The sequence below is a fragment of the Propithecus coquereli genome, unplaced genomic scaffold (genome assembly GCF_000956105.1).
Source record: "Propithecus coquereli isolate 6110/MARCELLA unplaced genomic scaffold, Pcoq_1.0 Scaffold14, whole genome shotgun sequence".
NCBI lineage: Eukaryota > Metazoa > Chordata > Mammalia > Primates > Indriidae > Propithecus > Propithecus coquereli.
Window position 1 is genome coordinate 5,117,854 of NW_012138302.1, and position 21,323 is coordinate 5,139,176.

The following is a 21,323-nucleotide window of genomic DNA, read 5'->3' on the forward strand; positions in this document are numbered from 1 at the left end:
GGCTTCAACCCAGTTTTAATGCCAAAGCTCATGTTTCTCATCATTGGGCTACATGGGTCCTTTGGATGATCAAGTTGTTTGAACTTGGAGAAAATTAAGAGGAAATAGATTCAGGTGACTCCCAAAGGAATATCAACCAAGTGTAAAGTATATGAGCTTTGGTGCTTGAACAACCCACCTGCACTTGGCGGGCAGAGCACAGGTGTTATGGTTGAACTGTGCACCACCCCCTCAAAAAAAAAAAGTTACATCGAAGTCCTAACCCCAGGCACCTGTGAATGTGACCTTATATGAAAATAGGGTCTTTGCAGATGTAATCAAGTCAGGACGAGGTCATACTGGATTAGGGTAGGCCCTAAATCCAATGACTGGTGTCTACATAAGCAGAGGGAGAGTTGGAGACAGAGACAGACACATAGGGAAGAATGCCACGGGACAACAGAGGCAGAGGCTGGAGTAACACTGCACCAAGCATTGAAGGCCACTACCAGAAGGTGGAAGAGGCAAGGCAGGATTATTCCCTAGAGCCTTCAGAGGGAACACCGCCTGCTGTCCCCTTGATTTCAGACTTCTAAGCCTCCAGAACTGTGAGAGAATCAATATCTGTTGTTTTAAGCCACAGAGTTCATAGTACTTTGTTATGGCAGAAGGCAGCCCCAGGAGACTAAGACCCACCCCTGCTCCCAACTCTGTTTCTTTATGAGGGCGTTTGGTTCTTATCACTAAGTATCACAGTGTGTGCCGTGGCTCAGTATGTACAAAAAAGCTTCCTCCCTGGCTCCGTGGTGAGGAGGGAGACTGCATCTTGCTCATTTTCAACCCCAGTACCTGGAATGGGGTTGGGCATGTAATAGACAGTCAATAAACATCTGAGTGACTAAACTACTGACGTGAGAGTGTTAAATGGTCTCTGTGACTAGGGTTTCTGAGCACAGAGGCGAGTTTGTCCAGGCAGTAGTCAGTAGTGGCTTCCCTTTCTGTGACCAACCTCAACTAGAAAATTTCTCCCCCTGTCACAGACGACTTCCCAAAGCACAAGGCATCTGCAACAGAGGGCACTGCGCCCGAGAACTGGGGTTGTAAGGAGTTTCTATGGCACACAGACTTGTGCAATAATAATTAGGAACAGAGCTAGAAATTGCAATGGTGAAGGAAGTATAGCTGGTTAGTCTGTTTGGTTGAGGCTGAAAGCTTGGACTGCTTCCAAAACAACTGCAGGCAGAGAGGCGCAGGAGAGGCCTTCGTGGCACTCCTCAATGAGGGTGGAAAAGTGATGCGTGACAGTCAGAGCAAAATGGAGACCAACGCAAACGAGAGAAAAAGAGGGTCACAGCAGACCCAGTTTCCCTGCCCCTTGCCCAATATCAGAGTGAGAGCTGCAGGAAATGACACAATCACACTGTAGGTCTAATTTGTTTTTGGTAATTTTTTGTGTCTGTAAATGTGCAATTTACCTTAATGAATGAACTGTAGATCATTCATTTTACATACAGATTTGGATCAGTTAACCCAAATTAGAAGGCTCGCCCTAACGCTACCAAGTCACAAGCAGACAGTGTTACAAGTCACACAAGCTGCTGGTAAAAGATAGAATTGTAGCAAGCTGATAGAGGCTTAATATGTTACCCGACAAATACTGTGACCCAGTCCCCTTTAAAAATATAATCGTTTTTTAGGTTTGCTGACCTATGTCTCCAAGATTTTCCCTTCCCACAGGGTCCCAGATGGGGTAAGACCTGCACATAAAAGAAAGCCTCAGGGGTTAAGGACCTGAGTGATAGTAACCACGTCACTGGCGGCCTCCCTCTTCCCTCCCTGCAATGCCGGGGTTAGGACAATTCCTATTTTAAAGTCTAAGGCTGTGGTCTTACTGTCCACAAGGGCCTCCTTTGTTTTGCATGTGCTGCTCCCTCTGCGTAGATGTCTTCCCCATCCCTCCATGTCCCCACTTTGCCTGGCTTCCTTTTCATCATCCTCTAGCACTTGGCTCAGACACACCTCCCCTGTGAAGCTTCCTCTGCCCATCCCTGCTTGTTCCCCTCCCCCTCCTCTCCCCTCCCCTCCCCTACCCTCCCAAAACACCATAATGAGGCACTTCTTGCACTACATCGTAATGCCCACGTGCCACGTCCTATGCACTTCTGCATGCCCCAAATGCATAGCACAGTATTGAGTCACGAGAAAATACTCAGTAAATGTCTGAGGGATGGAAAGCATCCCCCCAAATATTGTTCAGGAGAGGTTTCTGGAAGAAGCGGACTCAACCAACTATTTACCAGAACGACTATCCTACCACCTTAAGGCATGCAAGTACTAAACACTGTGACCAGTACTTAAGCTACTTAGGGACAATTTTGCCTACTTTTGTGCATCGTTTTTTTTTTTGTTTTTTTTTTTTTTTTGAGACAGGGTCTTGCTCTGTCACCGAGGCTAGAGTGCAGTGGCGTGATCATAGCTCATTGCAGCCTCTCAACTCCTGGGCTCAAGCTCCTGAGTAGCTAAGGCTACAGATGCGCACGACCATGCCCGGCTGATTTTTAAATTTTTTGAAAAGACGGGGGTCTTGCTCTTGCTCAGGCTGGTCTTGAACTCCTGACCTCAAGCGATCCTCCTGCCTCGGCCTCCCAAAGTGCTGGGATTACAGGCGTGAGCCACCATGCCCAGCAATGCCTTTTTGAGATGAGATAACTGGGTATCAGGCTGATGACTGAAAATCTAAAGTTATGTAGAACAGGCCCCCTCCCCTCAGGCTCTACACATGGAACACTTACTCTCTGTAAGAAAGACATTTCTGTTCTGAAATTTATAGGCTAACAGGTGTGGAGGATCTTGATAGGTAACTGGCAAATCCGGGAAGAGGAGAAGTGAAACTGTGAAGGAGTTGCCTGCTGGGGGACTATTAGCAAGGAGAGGTTCAAAGTGTCTGCATTTCCCACCAAAACCCCCAACTGCCCAGGGCAGCACATATTATGACTGTGTATGGCATTGATTATGCAGGGTGACTTCCTATGTATTATCTTATTATTTCTTAAACACATTTCACTGACGTATTATTTCAATTTCACAAATGAGTAAAGAAAGAGTGCAAACAATTTGCCCAAGATTAAACAGCTAATAAATACCAGGTCCAGGAATCAAACTCAGAACTGACACCAAAGATTAGATATACTGCAATAAAATTCTAACATAAAAGATATATTTTGATATCCCACTAAGATCCTCAAAATGGCACGATGTCTGTACTTTTTTCTTTATTATTCTTTAGCACATCTGAGTTTTGGACTTCTAGAGATGCTAAATAAAATTGCATGTAGAGATTTGGTTTTGGCAGGAGGCTTAAATTAGACCCGTGGGGAGACTTTCCCAAAGCAATAGTGGAATTTCAAAAACAATCATAATAATTCATATTTGGGTTGCAAGTTCTCAAAGCCTTTGTATGTGCATTATTTCATTCGATCCTCACAAAATTCTCTGATGCAGCAGATATTGATATTAATCCAATTTTACTGGTGAGAAAACTGAACTTTAGATAAATTAAGCAGAATATATGACTTTGCAAAGTCAATTGTAAAACTGAGATTTGAACCAAAGTCTTCAATTCCAACACACCACTATGAACAAAACTTATTTGGTAAAACTCAGGGAGCCACCCCGTAGCCTGTGTTCCATTTGGCAGAATCCACCGTAAGTTGAAAATGTCATCAGCTGAAAATGCATTTAATAAACCTAACCTACTGAACACCATAGCTTAGCCTCGCCTACCTTAAACATGCTCAGAACCCTTACCTTAGCCCACAGCTGGGCAAAATCATCTACCACAAAGCCTATTTTATAATAAAGTGTTGAATAGCTCATGTAATTGATTGAATACAGTACACTGTACAACAGTGTTGGTTTCTCCTCGTAACTGCACAGCTGACTGGGAGCTACAGCTCACCGCTGAGCGCCACAGGAGAGTATCCTATGGCATATCACTAGCCCCGGAAAAGATCAAAATTCAAAATTCGAACTTTGGTTTCTACTGAACATGTATCACTTTCGCACCGTTGTAAAGTTGAAAAATCGTTAAGTCAATCCATCATAACTCAGGAACCATCTGCTCTAGTATTCACACCACATTTTTGTAACTACCCATGGATGTGCCTGTCTCCTCCACTAGCATGAGCATCCTGAGGACAAGGACTTTTGTCTTATTCATCTTTGTACCCCCAACTACCTCGCACGGCGCCTGGCACAGAGTGTTCAACAATGCTTGTCAAATGAACAAATCCATGTGTCCCGGGAGGTTTACGGCAATGCCAGCATACATATCTTGCAGCTTCTCATTAGCAAATCCATCCTGAAATATCCATCCTGAGCTATCCACTGCTAGCTTATGACTCAAACCAGGTGAAGGTCTCAGATCAACTGACAGCAACCGTGAACCTATCTCTGCCTGACAGATCAAAGCCAAGGCATAAGGTATGGACAGAGGCAGGATAGGACATCCAACAGTGAGGGTGGTGGCAGACCAGAAGACCCTCCTCTTGGCCCATCTGCTTGTCCCCTCCCTCTGCCCTCCAATGTATTTGGAATAATCATAACAATCATTAGAATCACCAGAATCTTCTGTTTACTAAACACAATGTCAGGCACTACGATACGTGCTTCACAAATTTTATTTCATCCTCACAAGAATCTTACAAGGCAGATATTATTATTACTTTTTTTTTTTTGAGACAGGGTCTCACTATGTTGCCTAAGCTGATCTCAAACTCCTGGCCTCCAGCAATCCTTCTGCTCGGCCTCCCAAATTGCTAGGATTATAGGCGTGAGCCACTGTGCCTGGTCCTATTACTCTTTTTAACACCACATCTACATACAGAGGAACTGGCTGCAGTGAACTGGGGGATAAGTATTTATTTCATGAATTTGACCACAAACAGGTTGGAGCCAACTCTGTGCCCCGGCCCAGATTGAGGAAGCTGGACTTTCACGAGCGAGGCCAATCTCCTACACTTATTTCCCTTTGCTTCATCTTAAAATCTTCCTTTAAAATATATTTCATCTTGCTCCACAGTATGCATTTTTCAGAGTCCCCATGGAGGTGGTGTAACACACTTTTATCATTAAAAGTCCCCATCTGGTTATGCCATCCCAGATCCATTTTCTGGCCTCATGATCTTTCAGAGTCGAAGTGGACACTGGCTTAATGTTTGGGTTTCTAGTTTCGTGGCTTAGAGCTGATAGGACTCTCTTCCAAGGTGAGGGCCATTTAGTCTGGTTGAGTTTTAAGAAACCTTCCCATTTTGTACAGCTCCTAAATGCCTACCCAAAGCAGGTTTGGATGTTCACCAGGATGGAAGAGCACTGTATCCCCAGGCTACCGCGGTAGACTGCAGAAAGAAAGCAGAACACCAGACTCTCCCTCAGCACGAACTGTCTTCTAAGATCTCTCTACAAGACAGTGTGCTCGAACGGTATAGAATATGCCAACTCATTTTAAACAGTTATGCCAGAGTACATTCATCTCAATTAGTGTTATCTCCTTCAAAACAATCACCTTGGGAATCAACATATTTATTCAAACAATGCTGACATCACCCTAATTCTTTCTGGGGAACTGTCTTTACTGTCTGTGGCACTTTCTCTGAAAGTCCTCAGTCATAACAAATTTCATCCTTTGAGAATAGATTTGAACTTTGGAAAAAGACAAAAATTGGCTGGAGCTATGTCTAATGAATAAAGTGGGTGATCAAATCTTGTTACATCGTTTTAGGTGAAAAATGAGGCATGACTATAAAATAATGTGACTGGTTTTCCCAGGTGACCCATAAACCGACTGGCTGAAAAATAATTCCCATAGAGGAGTTTCAAAATGCTTTGAGCACTGGACGCATCACTGGAGTAAGTGTACGGTTCCCAGAGTGGCGATTTGGCAGGGTACAATACTAATTTGAATATATAAGTTCAAATATGTTTGTCAAAAAAAGAAATCTGATTGCTTACACTCATGAAAATGAAGAAAGTATTCTCCTGGAGAAATTTCTCCTCCTTTTTTTGACAGCCTGGTGTGCTTTGGACAGGGAGTCTGCTGAGAAAAATAGACTCGTCTCCTGCAGAAAAGCCTTCACCAGCCACACAACCCTCCCGTGCACGCTCTTCAGTCCCAGGCTGGCCCTGAGCTCCCATGGCCATCTCTTTTCCCTAACGATATTCCTCTTGTAACACTCAACGGTAATTGTCTGCTTTTCATATGTCCATCTTCCCCATTCCATTGTAGGCTCCTTGAGAATGAGGACATCTTTAATTCTGTCTCTCCAATGCTTAGGATGGTGCACACAGAAGCGTGGGACACTGATTCCACTGCTCTTGACACAAATCCTTACCTTTGCTGCTCACGCTCCTGGGGTTTCGCTTGCTAATTATAACTTCCCCTGCCTGGCAACCAAAACTGGACGTTGGGTCCATGCAAAATTCGCCCACACAAATGTATAGAGACTGTTAGTTGACTAACGGTTGTCTAAGGCTGAAGGGGTAGGGGAGCAAGGGAGACTGCTAAGGTATGGGGTTTCTTTTAGGATCATGGAAATGTTTTGAAGTTAGATGGTGGCAATGTCTGCACAACCCTGTAAATACACTAAAAAACACTGAATGGACAAATTCACTTTAAATGGGTAAATAGCATGGTATGTGGATTATATCTCAATAAAAGTAGTTTATTTAAAAAGTCCCCCACAATGGAAATGTTTGTGCCTTGGTTCCTTTATAAGGTGGAGGTCGGGATAACTGGCAGCCAAGGTCTCTTCCAAAAATTTATTTACCTATATAAAATTAAGTTTTGTTTTCTTTCTATAACTCTACCACTTGAAAATGACAGTGATTTTCACCAAATTTGGAAGGAATGCTTAGCATAGTGTAAGCTGCTGGTTGTTCTCCAACATCAATTCTCCCCTTCATTTAGTTTGCCAAATCCCGAATGTTTAGCTTGACACATGGCACCCAGAACAAAATTATATTTCCCAGCCTTCCTTGCTGCTAGAGGTGGCCATAGGTAAGCTTTGGCCAGTGGGACATGAGTGACAGACACGTGCACTCTCTGAGGAAGGTGTGCCTCCCTCCTCTTTCTCCCCTGCTGTTGGCTGGAATGAAGGTGGTGGTGGTCAGCCATCTTGGACCATGCAGATAAGGGAAACACCCTATGGGGGGACGAGCAACAGAAAAAAAGGAACGTGGGTCCCTTTGCATAATGGAGCCACACACCAGCCTCACACTGCCCACACCAAGTCAATGAAAGAAAGGATTCTATTAATATTACCATAAACCTCCATTTCAAGTACCTTATTTTGGATCTCTATTACAGCAGCCAAACCTACATTTTAACTAATAAGAAAGGTTGGTATTCTGTACCAAAACAGAATCCAAAACATGTGGCACTGGCATGCTTTTTTTTTTTTTTCCAGGGCAAAATTGTTACCTCTAGTAGCACGGAAAGCAGACCACTGGCCAACCAAACCAGAGCTCAAGGCAAATGGTTGGCAGAATTTATAACCTGAGTGTGTGTCTACTACTTATTGCCACAGTAAAGACAGGAGCTCAGGCAAGCACCAGCCATCCTGCAGGCAGAAATGAAGGAGGTTATGGCTTGCTAAGGGAAGTTTTCTTTGACTATGGCCTCCAAAGGATGCTGCCCAAGTCCAGGAATTTGTGGCATTGCAGAGCTGGGATGGCGATTATCTGTGCACCCAAGCTAAAGCAACTGTACATCAACCAGGAGGCTTAGCAGAAATGGCTGTGTCTCAAATCTTTCCCAGGATTCTCTGTCAGACAAGCGGGAACCAGCCCATGAGCCAAGATCAGATTAAGGAGACCACCTTCTTATCTAGCCTTTTTTCCTATTGTCTCAAGTTGGCCATCAGTAATGAAGAATTTAGAGAAGGAACAGAGCATAGAGACCAATAAATATAAGTCGAACTTTTCAGGCTCCAAAACTATCTAGATAAAGGCTGAGCAAGGTGGCTCACACCTGTTATCCCAGCACTTTGGGAAGTCAAGGTGGGAGGATCACTTGAGCCTAGGAGTTCAAGATTAATCTGGGCAACACAGCAAGACCCCGTCTCTAGAAAAAAAAAAAAAAAAAAAAAAATAGCCAGGAGTGGTGGTGTGCTCCTGTAGCCCCAGCTACTTGGGAGGCTAAGGCAGGAGGATCGCTGGAGCCCAGGAGTTTGAGGTTATAGTGAGCCATGATTGGACCACTGCACTCCAGCCTAGATGACAAAGCAAGACCCTGTCCCTAAAAAAAAACAGAAAGCAAAAAAAAGCCCCCAAAACTATGTAAATGAGAACTTTCGCTGTGGTTACCAGCACACAGAATTGATCAGAATGGGCCAGAAGCCTAAGTGTGAGAGGGAACTGTATAGTGAAAGAAACCACAAGCCTGGCCTGCAAAAGCAAACCCTGCCTCTTACCCTGCCCGCCAACTTGTACCCAACTTTCATCAGCAGGAAGAAGGTTGCAAAAGCTGTGCAGCCCCCAAAAGGGCTTCCAGGGCCAACTTTCCAGTGGCCACTGCTAAGTGAGCAAGAGGATAGAGAGTTCCTCCTCTTGCAGAACCAGGGCTCCCTGTGGACCTACTCTGTTGCCGGGGCAGGGAGTCCGTGTTCCCAGCCAGCACAAGGGGAACACTACTCTGGCTGGTGACTGCTCTACATACATAACTATATATAACCACAACTCCCTCTCTAAATAGTTATATAGCTACATATACAGTTAGTTGGGGGAAAGAACTGATAATTTGTCTTTAAATTTACTGAATGTTGAACCCCAAGGAGCCACACATGGGCCTGATGGAGAGAACTCTGCATCCCCCAGAGCTCATGGACACTGAGTACTGCCTGGGTAACTGGCAGAAATCTGGGCTGCCTCCCCTGGGGAGGAGCGATGTGTTTTATAGGTGGGAAGAACAGTGGCTGTGGTTATCTGTATGGCCAAAGAGGTGGGGCATGGCACAGATTTCTAGTTTTCCTTCCCTCTCTTAAGGTAACAGAACCACCCATTTTCAGCTGACCACATGCCTTTCAATACCAAGTCTACATTTTTCAGCCCTTCTTGCAGGTAAGTGTGGCCTGCATGATAGATCTAACCAATGGATTGTGAGCAGGAGTGAGATGTACAATTTCCAGATTGTAAAGGGAAAAGCACTTTGCCCTGTCTTTTTCCCACACCCACTAGCTGAAATGTGGGTGCAGCGGTGTGGAGCCTCTGCGACCAGGGGGGCAAGTGCAACACCTTCAAGTTGGCCGAGCAACAAGACGGAAGGAGGCTGGGTCCCAACACCACGGACCCACCACACTAGTCTTGGCCTGCTTACACCAAAAGAGAGAAAAACTTCATATTGTTTAATTCACTATTGTTTTGAGTCTCTGTTACCACAGAGTCGAATCTATTTAATTGTACAAATGATTTCACTTAAAATATAGGCGACATGGTATCCATCGAATTTCGCTTTGGGAGGCACCTCCAAGTACCTTCTTCCAGAGCAACCAAAACTGAGCTACCACGTCAAACCAAGCCTTGCTGGAGAAATCTAAGAGAGTTCAAATATAAGCCAGGTAGGAAGCCACATGGGCATAATGCTCCAAGCCGCAGGTGTTGAATTATGATTAAGATGCTTCTCAAATGCGCAACTTGAGGAGCAGCAGGAATTTGCAGTGCAGTCGCACCACACAAGTATTCAGCTTGCACAAATTCAACCACTGTGTATATAACCGCCAGGGAGACGAAGAGGCAAAGAATGAGATTTAAATAGCGTGGGCAATTCTGCCACCATTTCACTCAAGGACCACATGCCCTTGCTCAGTCTTAGTCTTCCCAGGCCTCTAAAAGTATGACCATCTTGTCGTGCTGTTATTCTGGCATTTAAAGACATACATGTTGTTCTCCAATGTGGTACTTTCCTACAGAATTTTAAGGATGATTCTGACTAAAGTTTCATCTTCCACTTGAACCCTAGAACCCACCCCATGATAAAATGTGACTTCCCGTATCAGCTGGAGGATAGTTAATGACTTGCCCCATTGACCCAGGGAGGCCATCCGGTCCTAGGATTATATTCTACTGGCTCAGTTTTCACTTTTTATGTGGATCATCAAAGGAAAAAAAACAGTTGTGCCTCAATGTGGATTCTCCCTCTTCTTTTACTTTGTGATTCCGTAAGCTGGTTTTGATTCAATTCAATAGTGAGAAAAGTGGCTTTGATCCAAGTAGCAAGATCTGCACACCTCCTCACTTCGAATGCTCATTTCCTGCTTAAAACTTCACCCACGTTGGCACTGTTCTCAGCCACTCTCACTGGGAACCTGGCATTTGGAACACGGTCCAACATCTCTCACATTCTAGGAACAGTGGGGGCAGTTCCCAGTTTCTTTTCCTGACTGTAACCTGGGACACCTGAAAGGTTTGTTGCAGAGAGGAAATGAGGCAATACGTGCAGGAGTATCTTGTAAAATATAAAACATGAGGTGTATTTTTAATGCAGTTGCTTCTTGTGGAGTATGAAATAGAAATACAGAGTTTAGGGACAGGGCTGGGGGAGTCTCCTCTTTAACAAGCTCGTTCACCTCTGGTTCTGCCTGGTATGTTCTTCTTTCCTCTTCGCCTTCAGGTCTGGGTTGTCACTTCCCTGCTCCCTCTGTCTGAACCAGGCGCATGTCTTTTCTGCTCTCACGGCCTGCCTTGCTCACCCCCATCACAGCGCTGACTGTACCTTGCAGCAGTTGTGTTTGCTTGTCTGCAACCCACCAGCCTCCAACACAAACCTTCTCGACCTTGAGTCCCCAGCGGATGAGGACTGGACCTGTCTTGCTCTCTGCTGCACCCCAGGAGACGGTATAGTTTAACTGATAAGCTCATTTTGAGCTCCCCGCCAGGGTTTATGATCCCCACCCTGGTTGGCTTGGCCTCCAAATGGCTACTACACCATGCTGATTAAACCCTCTGGACTCACTCGACAAAGAAGTCATTGCAATTCACTCTTGAGCAACAGAGATGCTTGTGAGCATATTGGAGTACAGTATAAGGAACTAATATTTGGTCAGGACTTTTGTCACTTACTCCATAACCTTGCTATGTGGTGACCTGGGAGGAAAATACTCCTTGGGCTGAATCAATCGTGCTTAAAGCAGCCAAGAACAAATTCATGTATTAGCTGCCAAAATAAGCCAAGGTGGTATATATGTATAGGAAAACAAAATCTCACCCTCCCTGCATGCCATTGACAACAGCTTTTTAAAAAAGAAACTAAACTTAAATTTGGGAAGGTTCTGCTGAAGTATAGATGGTTCCATCAACCCAGCATGGTATAGCTTGGTATTTGCCAAAATCGTTCTGTTTAGGGACCTCTTGCAAACTCACAGGACTCAATTGCATATTAAACGCTCTGAAAGTCCTACTTAACATTGCCCAGTCCAGTTTCCCCAAACTATCAACTAGGATATTGTAATAATCTCCAGAACTACTTGAGATATACTTATTTATGGAAAAGATCAACCGGATGAAATATCAGAAGACTGGAGTCCTATTTCCAGCGCCACTAGCAGGCTGGACAAGTCAACCAAATCTTTCTGTACTACCACCTGTCTACTGCATTTCATCTTTTCAGAAACACTTTAGGGTACTCATAAAGAGAAAAAAGAAAAGAAAATGTTTCCAATGTTAAAAAATAATTTTCAAGGTGTTTTTGATTCATGATTCAATCTTTATTGGCATGACTTAATTAGCATTCCCACTGTGTTTATTCAGGGCTGTCTTTACTCCTTGGAGACTCAGCTCAGTGGTGATGGGGGAAGGTATGGGAAGGAGGACTTCCAACAGCAGAAGTTTTAAAAAAAACAAAACCCAGCTTATATCCATCTGCACATCCCAAGGCTAAGACACACCCTTCTCACTCTTTCCAAACAACCCCGTTTGTGATTTCTTTCCTCTTTGGGGACCCCAGTTGAGAAAAGTCTCCAAATCTTCCCAACTGAAGCCCTTGGTGAGCCCTCAGTTACTTTACTTAACACACACCCAGGAGCCATTGTAAAAAGGGGGATCCCAACTGTGAGCACAGCTTCCTGGATATGTCTCTGTGGACTTCAAGGGAATTTAGGGGAGAATAAATGGATCAATTCAAACTTCCCTGCTTCACTTTCTTAGAAGTATAGCTTCCTCAAAACATTCTCCTGAAAGTTCTTCTAAAGTCTGAACGAGTCCAGACTACACCACTGTGACATAAAAATTATTTTGATTCTCAAGAATGCAAAAACAAACACCACATCTCCTCTCTACTAATGTGGAACTAACAGATGGGCACACACAGGCACAGAGAGAAGGAAAAGTCATTGGAAATAGAGAAGGGGGCAGGGGGGAGGAGGGGAGGGGTAAAAACCTACCTATCAGACACAGCGAACACTATTAAAATGAAGCTTTTCAGAGGCTACATGACATGTATCGATGTAAAACTATCTATGTACCCAAAACATTAGCTTATTATTAATATTTTTAAATAAATTTACACAAAGAAAAAATACAACAAAAATTATTTTGAGCCGAAGGCATTTGAAAATAGGCTTTTCACTAAACTCCCTTTTCTGCCTTAAAAGCAGAGCATGGCAAAAGAACTCAATTGTCATAAAGTCCCTCCCCAGGAGTTTCACAACTGACTCTTGGTACCACACCTAAATAGACTCTGTCACAAAACGATCCTATCTCCCATCTATTCTCTTAAGGACCCATTGACCTTTCCTAAAAGTCATGTTTTCCAGCAAGTGCTCTTCTCCCCTCTCCCTTCCCCTATTAAGATGGTATAAAAGCCCCAAATTCTAACTGTCTCCTGTCACATTCTTCTGTGAACTCCCACATGTGTGACTAAAGATGTCTTTTTTGTTGTGAATCTGTCTTTTGCAGTTTAATTTGCAGGCCCTCAAAATAGAACCCAAGAGGGCAGACAAAAAGTTTTTCCCACACTACAAAGTCCAAGAGAGAAAAAACTTTATTGTTAAATATTTGATCGATGCTAATTATCTCTCTTATTATCCCAAGATAAATTTATAATACAATAATACTTGTAATATACTATATGTAAAACTTCATAGTATATTAGGACCTTTCGTATAATAAAAATGTCTACCACCTTTGTTTACTTGGAGCATAATTGTACAATGTTAAATGATTAAATGCATTTGTTGTTTACATTTAACTCTTCCTCTGTCTGGAAGTCTTTTCACAGATGTCTGCGCAGCTCACCCCTTCACTTGATTCAGATTTCTGCCCTCATGAGGTTTATCAGAGAGGCTTTCTCAATCCCCATACTGTAAAGAGCAGTCCACCCTACAGTGCTCTCTCCCTTTACCAGGTTTTATTTTTCTGTGGAGAATTTATTAATATCTCCATCTGACACGTATATTTATCACCTACCTCCCTCAACTATTAATAGAACCCCCCAGCTCTGTGGAGCAGAAACTTTGTTCTTTTCACTGCTATATCCCTAGAACCTAGAACAGCACATAGTAGGTGCTCAATAAATATTTATTGACTGACTCGTTTTTCCCAAGACAATATATCACTTTTCCCTATCTAATCTTGTTTACCAAAAATATCTTTATTTCAAAAAGGGACAGTGTTTTTCTTTTTAGTCTATAATGCTTCATGGGCATTAGATTTGATTAAGAAAGAAAAAAAAGGTTTTTTAGCAAGAGCATTAGTGAAGCCGAGAAAGAGAAGCTCCCTAAAAATCTGATTTAAGTATTTTACGGAACAAAGATTGTTTAGTGACTAAGTGCCTGGCTCTAAAATACAGCCCTGCCCATTCCCTCTTCCTTACTTCTTTCTGCTGTTCCCCACTCCTGAAAGGTGGCGCCATCCTTTCTGGTTGCACACCTTCCACCCTTCAAGACATAAGTTCCACCTCTTCTTTCCCCAATCCAGAATGTCCTCTCCCTTCTCTGAACTCAGCACTTTTTCTAATTCTGTTCTTTGTACATGTATGTCTGTCTTGTATTTATTCCCCCCAAAGACTGTATACTCCTGGTTGGAAAAGGACAATACTTACTCATCCTGGCGTTCAATGCTGATTCAAAATCAGAAAGAGTAAACAAGGGAGAACAATCATTCGAAAGCCCATGATAATTTTAAAAAACTTTGCTCAAAAAGATGGATGTGACAGCATATTAAAAAGTGACTCAAAGATGTTTCTTTGCCAAGTCATCCCTGCCCCAAGGATATCAGGTTTTAAGTAAGGGTAGCAAGGCGCTTCCCTCTAACACCAATTACCTAAGAGTCCCAAACCTTCTTGCCCTCCTCCCACTGCTTAGCGTTCCTTCATTTTCTTCTCAGTAAACGTTGTGAACTACAGTCAGAAACATACTCCTTCACCAGTGTTTGCAGCAAGGCCTCATGAAAGTTCAGAAAAGAGTGATTCATTCCCACTGAGAGATAGTGGAGTTCGTCCATTGTAAGGCAAAGTTCTCAAAGCCCCACTGGTTTGTTCTGAGAACACGAGACCCTTAATCTCTGGGTCATGTATTTGAGGCCCATTTTGGTACAGGCAGCACCTGACACTAACAGGGGATCATTGTTTAGCGTAGGAGTTCTTATCTTGGGATGCTTAGACCCCAGCGTTCTACCCTCAAGAGGCTCTCGGGTAGAATTCAGTGGGGTCCATGAACATGAATGACAAACCAAACCAAAAAATCTTTTATTTTCCCTAACCTCTAACTGAAATTAGCATTTCATTCAATTATTAATATCAATGTAGGAAGTAAGCCACAGTGATAGTAGTGTTATTACTACTAATGCTGCTACTACCTAGGACTTTATCATTAATAGAAATCAAAGATATCTTTATATCACATTATAGTTGTCTTAAAATATTGAGATTGCAGATGTCTCAAAATATCATTTATACTCATCACAACTCTGAAGTAAGGTAATATTAGAACCACCCCTAGATCTCATTATTTATTAATAATGTGTCAATAAAGAAGCACATAGCTTGCTATATCACAAATTTGATTTTTTAATGTTTTGCTAATTATATTTCAATATAGTTTTTGTTTCCTTTGTATTTTGTTTTATTCACTTAAAAATAAAATTATTCTCAGAAGGGGGGATCCATAGGTTTTACAATGGAGTAGCAAAGGAGCCCCTGACAAAAGAACCCCTGTGACTTGATTAAAAAACCTGCTTACTCCTAAGTTCCCATGAAGGTATTATTTTCTTTTGCTTAGGATGGTGATAAATCATCCTTCAAAATATCCATACATCCTTTTACTTGTGAATTCCCCAGTTCCTAGTACTGGTCATTTGCAGATCACTGGGCCCAGAAGTGATTTTTAGAGACCAGGAATAGTTTGAACTAAACAGTATGCACTGGGTAACTCTTGGACTTTTCAGTAACATGGGCCAATAAATTTCCTTTTCACTTGGATGAATCCAAGTTAGGTTTTTGTTACTTACCCCCTCTTAGGTTCAGACTAACATGGAATTCCTCTATATTGGTTGGGGCTGTTAAGGGTTAGAAGAAGGTGGGAGACAATCCATCTGGGGGGCTAATATCTGCATCAGGTTGAATTAACTTACTGTCCTAATATCAGTAGAACACTGATAATACAAGTGTCACTCCAACAGTTTCCAGGTGAGAAGGCACTGCCAGGTACCTTTAAAGATGTTTTCATCTAATCCTCACAACAGCCTCTCTGGGTATGTATTATCATTCCTAATTTTTAAAGATGGGGCAAAAAGGATCAGAAATTAAATAACTTGCTCAGGAGAAGAGTCCCCAACTCCCCTGATTTTTATTCATTCTGCCTAGAATTCCTCCCACCCAACAAATTCATCTTGGGAACTCAAAACTCATTCTTTAAGAGTTCATCCTTCTATGAAGCCTTCCTCATTTCATCTTCCCTTTCCAAGTACAGTCCTCCATGCTCTTGTCCCTAAAATATCTGCCACATACCTCCAACATAAAACCTAACACCTTGTGCTGTCTGCTTATTTCTTTTTAAGGCTATCATGAGCATCTTCTTTGAAGAGACAGGGTCTGGCTATGTTGCCCAGGCTGGAGTACAGTGGCTATTCACAGGCATGATCACAGTGCACTACAGCCTTGAACTCCTGGTCTCAAGTGATCTTCCTGCCACAGCCTCCTCCGTAGCTGGGACCACAGGAGCACTGCCCTGTTTGCTTATTCTCCTCAACCTCTCCTGCTAGAGTATGTCTTTCCTGAGGGCAAGACAAGAAAGCATAATCTCTTTTGTATTTTATATCTCAAGCACAATGTCTGATACAAATCAAGCACATATTAAATGTTTGATGAGAATAAATTTATTGGTCACCAACCATACGCTGGAATACAAAAGCGACTCACAATTCAGAGCAACTGAACAAAGATTCATTGAATGTTACATTGTTCTAGGTATTGCAGACATAGGTAAAACACAGACCCTGTCTTAAAGAAGCTTACTCTCTAGTGGGGGACTGTGACATGTAAACAGATAATTTCACTTGAATTTGATTTATCTATTCTAGAGGCATCTATAGGAGAGGAGCACTTACTTAACAGGCAAAGGAGAGTGGCAGGGATGGGGTGTTGGGCGGGGAAAGCTACCTGAACTGAATCACACCAGAAGAGGAGTAGCATATTTAAATCCCTGGTGATTTAACAATAAAAGAGAGAATAAAATCAGGAAGTAGTAAGCTGAGAACAGAAATCCAAGAAGCAGCTAAGGTATAGGGAGGGCAGGCAGTCCATGAAGGAACTTTCAAAAGGTGTGAGTAGTATCAGGAGAGAGAGTTCGAGGCAAGGGAGCAAGAAATTTAAAAGAGAAAAATCAGCAGTGCCAAATTCAACAGAAAGGTCAAATAAAATGAGGCCTAAAGTGTGTTCCATGGTCTTAGCAACCAGAAAGTCACCAGTAACTTTGGCAAGAACAATTTTGGCAGAGTGGTGGAGGGGGCAGAGGCCAGACTGCACTGATTTGGTGAGCGAATAGCAGGTAGGATCAGACATGGTGAATGCAGGGAAGTTTTACCAGGTTGGCTAAAAAAGAGAGAAGAGCAACAGAGTAGTAGCTAAAGGATAATGAAATTTCAAGCAATTTTTTTTTTTAGTCTTAATTAAGTCTTTCCTTCACACCCCACACTACTCCCGAAAGGACAAATTTCCATTTGCACCTCTAAAACTCCCACTATAGTGTAAACTCCTTAAAGATGAGTCTCGTGTCTGAATCCTTGTATCCCACACATTTCTCTGTCCATGGGATAGGCTCAGGAGCTGTCAAATGAAGGAAATGTGAATTCAGCACAGGTGGTAACAAGGAGACGAAAGAATCTAATAGGATATAGCTATTGTTTGTTCTTCTTTTATGGGAATTTATACTTGTCTGAAAACTCAGGAGCACAGAGAAGACAAATCCAGACAATGTTCCCTCACTAATGCTTATAAATGTTTGACCCAGGGAGGCAGATGTAAATAGGGCCCAGTTTAGATTTCGGAGAATGGAAAATAGATCTTTAGATTCAAGCGTCCCTTCCTTCTCAGAAGCTGTTCAACTTCTTGGGATTGGCAGGTCTAAATTGGATTCTCAGAGCTGTCATTATAGTTCTTGGAAATTATTTAACCTGCCTAAGCTTCAGTGTTCTTGTTGACAACTTGAAGACACCCATATTAGCATCCACCCTATAGAGCTGCAGGAGGTAAACGAGATTCCACGAGTGAAGTGCTTACCATGGTGCTTGGCAAAATGTCATTCAACATGCTAATAAAAGAAGGTAAACAAAGTACTACTAAAGTGAATAAAAATATCCATTCTAGGGAATGAGTTCCAGAAGAGTTGGGTGTTAAGTCATGTTATTTTAAATATAGAAAGAAAACTTGCTCCTTGGAAGAACTCCTTAGAAGTGTTTTATGAAAGTGAATAAATAATTAGCCCCAATTTACCAATTTTATAAATCCACATTTTCATGTATCAGATTTACCGAAAATCCTATTTTAAAGTTTCACCTATCCGAGTGAATCTGCCCAAGTAAGTCAGTTAACGTTCCTCGGGGGGTGGGGCGCTGAGGGGGCGGAAGCAAGGTGTTGCATCAATCAATTTCCTGGCCTACCACGACAGCTTACGTAAGAGCGCCCTTGGGTATGCCGTTTCTGTTCTACTGAGAACTCAGCTCCAGCCCCCTGGGGGAACACATCCAGAACAGCATAGATTGTTCAAAAGCCTGCGCCCCAGCAAGCAGACCACGCAAGGACAGGAGCTCTGTACCAACGCAAACTAGTGGCTAGGGAGAGACATTTGGCACCTGCCTGCTCAGTCAGATCTGCTGGCCTGACGCCCCGAGTGGGTGGATGCTCTCGCCACCCTTGCCCTAAAGCGCCGGGCTCCGAGCCAGCGGGAAGCGCCAATCCCAGACGAGAATAGCAGGCAAGCGGGCGGGATGCGGGGGGGCTCTGAGCAAGGTGACGCCGTCTAAGCTTTCCTGGTTAAGGCGACGGCACTCCGCGCTGCAACAGTATCTTCAGAGGCAGCAAAGGTTAATGTAAATGTCAGAGGCCTGGGCGGGGGGGGGAGGGAGTCGGGAGGGAAAGGAGGGGAGAGGCGACAGGGGGGAGGCGCGAGAGGAGGAGGGTCGGGCGGGCCTCCCAAGGTCAAGCCCGGCTCCCGCGCTTCCCCGCCCCCTGGGAGTCAGGCGAGCAGCTGAGCCGGGTCCGTGGCCACTTCCCCCGACACGGCGACCTCCGTCGGGCCTCCAGGCCAGAAGAGCGAGCGCAGAGGAGCGGGAGGTGGAGACTGGGACAGCGGCGCACGGAAGTGGCCCGGCCCGGAGCTAGCTGGGCGACACGGGCCGCACGTCGCGCACGCGCCAGGGGCGCACGCCGCGGAGGAGCCGGCGCGTCCCTTACCCCGTTGGCGGCGGCGATGCGGGCGATGAGCTGGATGGCCTCCTTCATGTAGAACCTGCCGTCCCCGCCCACCACCAGGGTGGCCTCCTGCCGCAGCGCCGGCTCCACCGTGGAGATGATACTCTGGATGAAATTCTCCGCGTAGTTGGCGCTGCTCTGGAACACCTTCACGCGCTTCCGCAGCCCGCTCGTGCCCGGCTTCTGGTCCGGGTACGCCTGGGTCTTAACAGTCACGATCTTCACCATGCTGGCGACTCGCTGCCGGGGGCCGAAGCGGACACTGCTGGCGGCGGGCGGCCACGGCTAGGGCTGCGGCTGCTCTGGGGTGAGGGCGGCCACGGCTAGGGCTGCGGCTGCTCTGGGGTGAGGGCGCGGGCGGGTGGGGGCTATGCCGCTCTCTTGGCCGCCGCGCTCGGCCCTCCTCCTTAAAGGGACTGGGGACCGGGCCCTCCCTCCGCCGCCGGCCCACCTCCCTGCTGGTCCAGCCGGGAGAGCAGAGGGGAGCGCCCTCACTAGGCCTCCCGTGAAATGGGTGGAGCCTCTCAGACTTCCCCTCCCCTTGGTAAACCAATCCACTATAAAAAGAAGTCCGCAATTCCTCCCCTAAATGTAGGGGCAGAGCTTGGGGTGGAGACCTGGTCATAGGGCAGGGACGTGAGGCAGAGTGGGATTTCCTGTGAGTTGGCTGGTGTATCATGTGTAAATAACTTTCTGGAAACTTGTTGGGAGGGACTGAAGTGCCAGCCTCAGCTAGATTTCATGATTTCATGACTCCTTACTCTTTTCTATTCTTTCCCCAAATGTAGGGACATTGGAGTTAGGAAAAGGAATCCACTCCAAAGATCGAACTCAACTTACTGCTTTCCATGGTTTCCTACTACACCACACACTTTACTTCCATCCGTGAGGGTGGGTATACGAATAGCTATGATTGATTGAATGTAGTGTTTCTAAACCTTACTAAAGTACAGGCTTTATTTTTCCCTTTTTTATGCTTACAAAACTGAAATTCAAAGAATAAAATGCCTTGTCATTGCCACACAGCTAAGCACATGGCAGGAGGCCAATTCAGGTGGATCTCGCTGCAAAACCAGGGCTCCTATCATGATTTGCCTGCAAATCACCAGGTTTGGCAACTAGGAAACGTACAGGGAAGGCTTGATAAATACAGGTACAAATATAAGGTCGAGTATGAATACCATCAAAATAAGCCAGTTATTCATGTTATTGAAATTCTGTGAGGAGATCAACAAGAACTGATGTGACAGGAAAGGGATCATGGAGGGTAACAGGGTCAACCGAGGGCATTTGATTATTAAGTAGGAACCTTCAGTCTTTCCTTTAGGTTTAGCATCTCCCTTGATTTGGTGAGAACGATTGTCTCCTCTGATCAAGAAATGTGTCATTTTGGTGAAGTGGAAAAAACTTGGCTTTACAAGATGTGTGACCTTAGGAAAGTTAGTTAATGTCTCTGGGCACCCATCTCTTTACTATAAATGAATAAAAAACCTATCTTGGAGGATTTCTGTAAGAATTAATGGGGTTTTTGTCAGTAATTCTCAACCATAGATACACAGTACAATTACCTGATATACTTTTGAAATGGCCCATGCTCCAGCTCTAGTGCAAACAAATTCAGTCATAATCAGCCAATGAAAGTTAACCATCTAGCATGGTGCCTGAAACATAAAGGCTCTCAAAAATATCTCCCCTTCCCCAATTCCAAAACCAGAACTTATCATTAACCTGTGAGTTAGATTATCTTCATGCTTCTTTCAGAGTTAATTGGTGTACCTTGATTAAGCAGGGAGGCTTGTGAGTGCTGACTCTCAGAAACCAAGTGTCAATATATATGTTGATATAGTATATGTTATGTAGATACAGTATGTGTAGATAAAGTTACAAGAGATGAGTTTCAGTGGCAAATGATGTGTGAAAACTGAACCCTGCCCTGCTGGTAATGATTTCTAATATTTACACAAGAGTTCACAGTTTACAGAGCAGGGTAATCTCATGAATTAAATAATATAATCAAGCCCCTTTTATAGACGAGAAAAGTGAGGATAGAATGGTGAATGTTAGGTTACCTAACTCCACAAAATAAAAATATAGCATAGAATCAGAGTCTTAGAAATACCTTAGAGTTGTATAGTTTAAATTAGATTCTGAATATAGAGCTCCTACCACAGCACTAATAAATAAGTACTCAGTAAATGGTAAATATAAAGTGATGGGCTCAAGTTCAGATCCCATGCTCTTTCTATTGCTATATTCGTCACTATCTTTGGAAGTAGGATGTAGCTTTTCATTTAAGAGGAACTTATCTATACTTCTCTCACCTAAGAAGTTATAACAATTAGGTTTTTTTTTTAGACAGAGTCTCACTGTGTTGCCCAGGCTAGAGTGC

General features: G+C 43.9%; 1 protein-coding gene across 1 annotated transcript in view; it reads right to left on the reverse strand.

Moving 5' to 3' along the window:
- Positions 1 to 19,393, reverse strand: part of PGM1 (phosphoglucomutase 1) — a 63,650-nt gene extending 44,257 nt beyond the window's left edge. The window contains exon 1 of the mRNA XM_012639446.1: positions 18,917 to 19,393. Coding sequence (XP_012494900.1) covers positions 18,917 to 19,162 — 246 coding nt within the window. The 5' untranslated portion in view covers positions 19,163 to 19,393. The remainder of the gene's footprint in view (positions 1 to 18,916) is intronic.
- Positions 19,394 to 21,323: the final 1,930 nt, after the last annotated feature.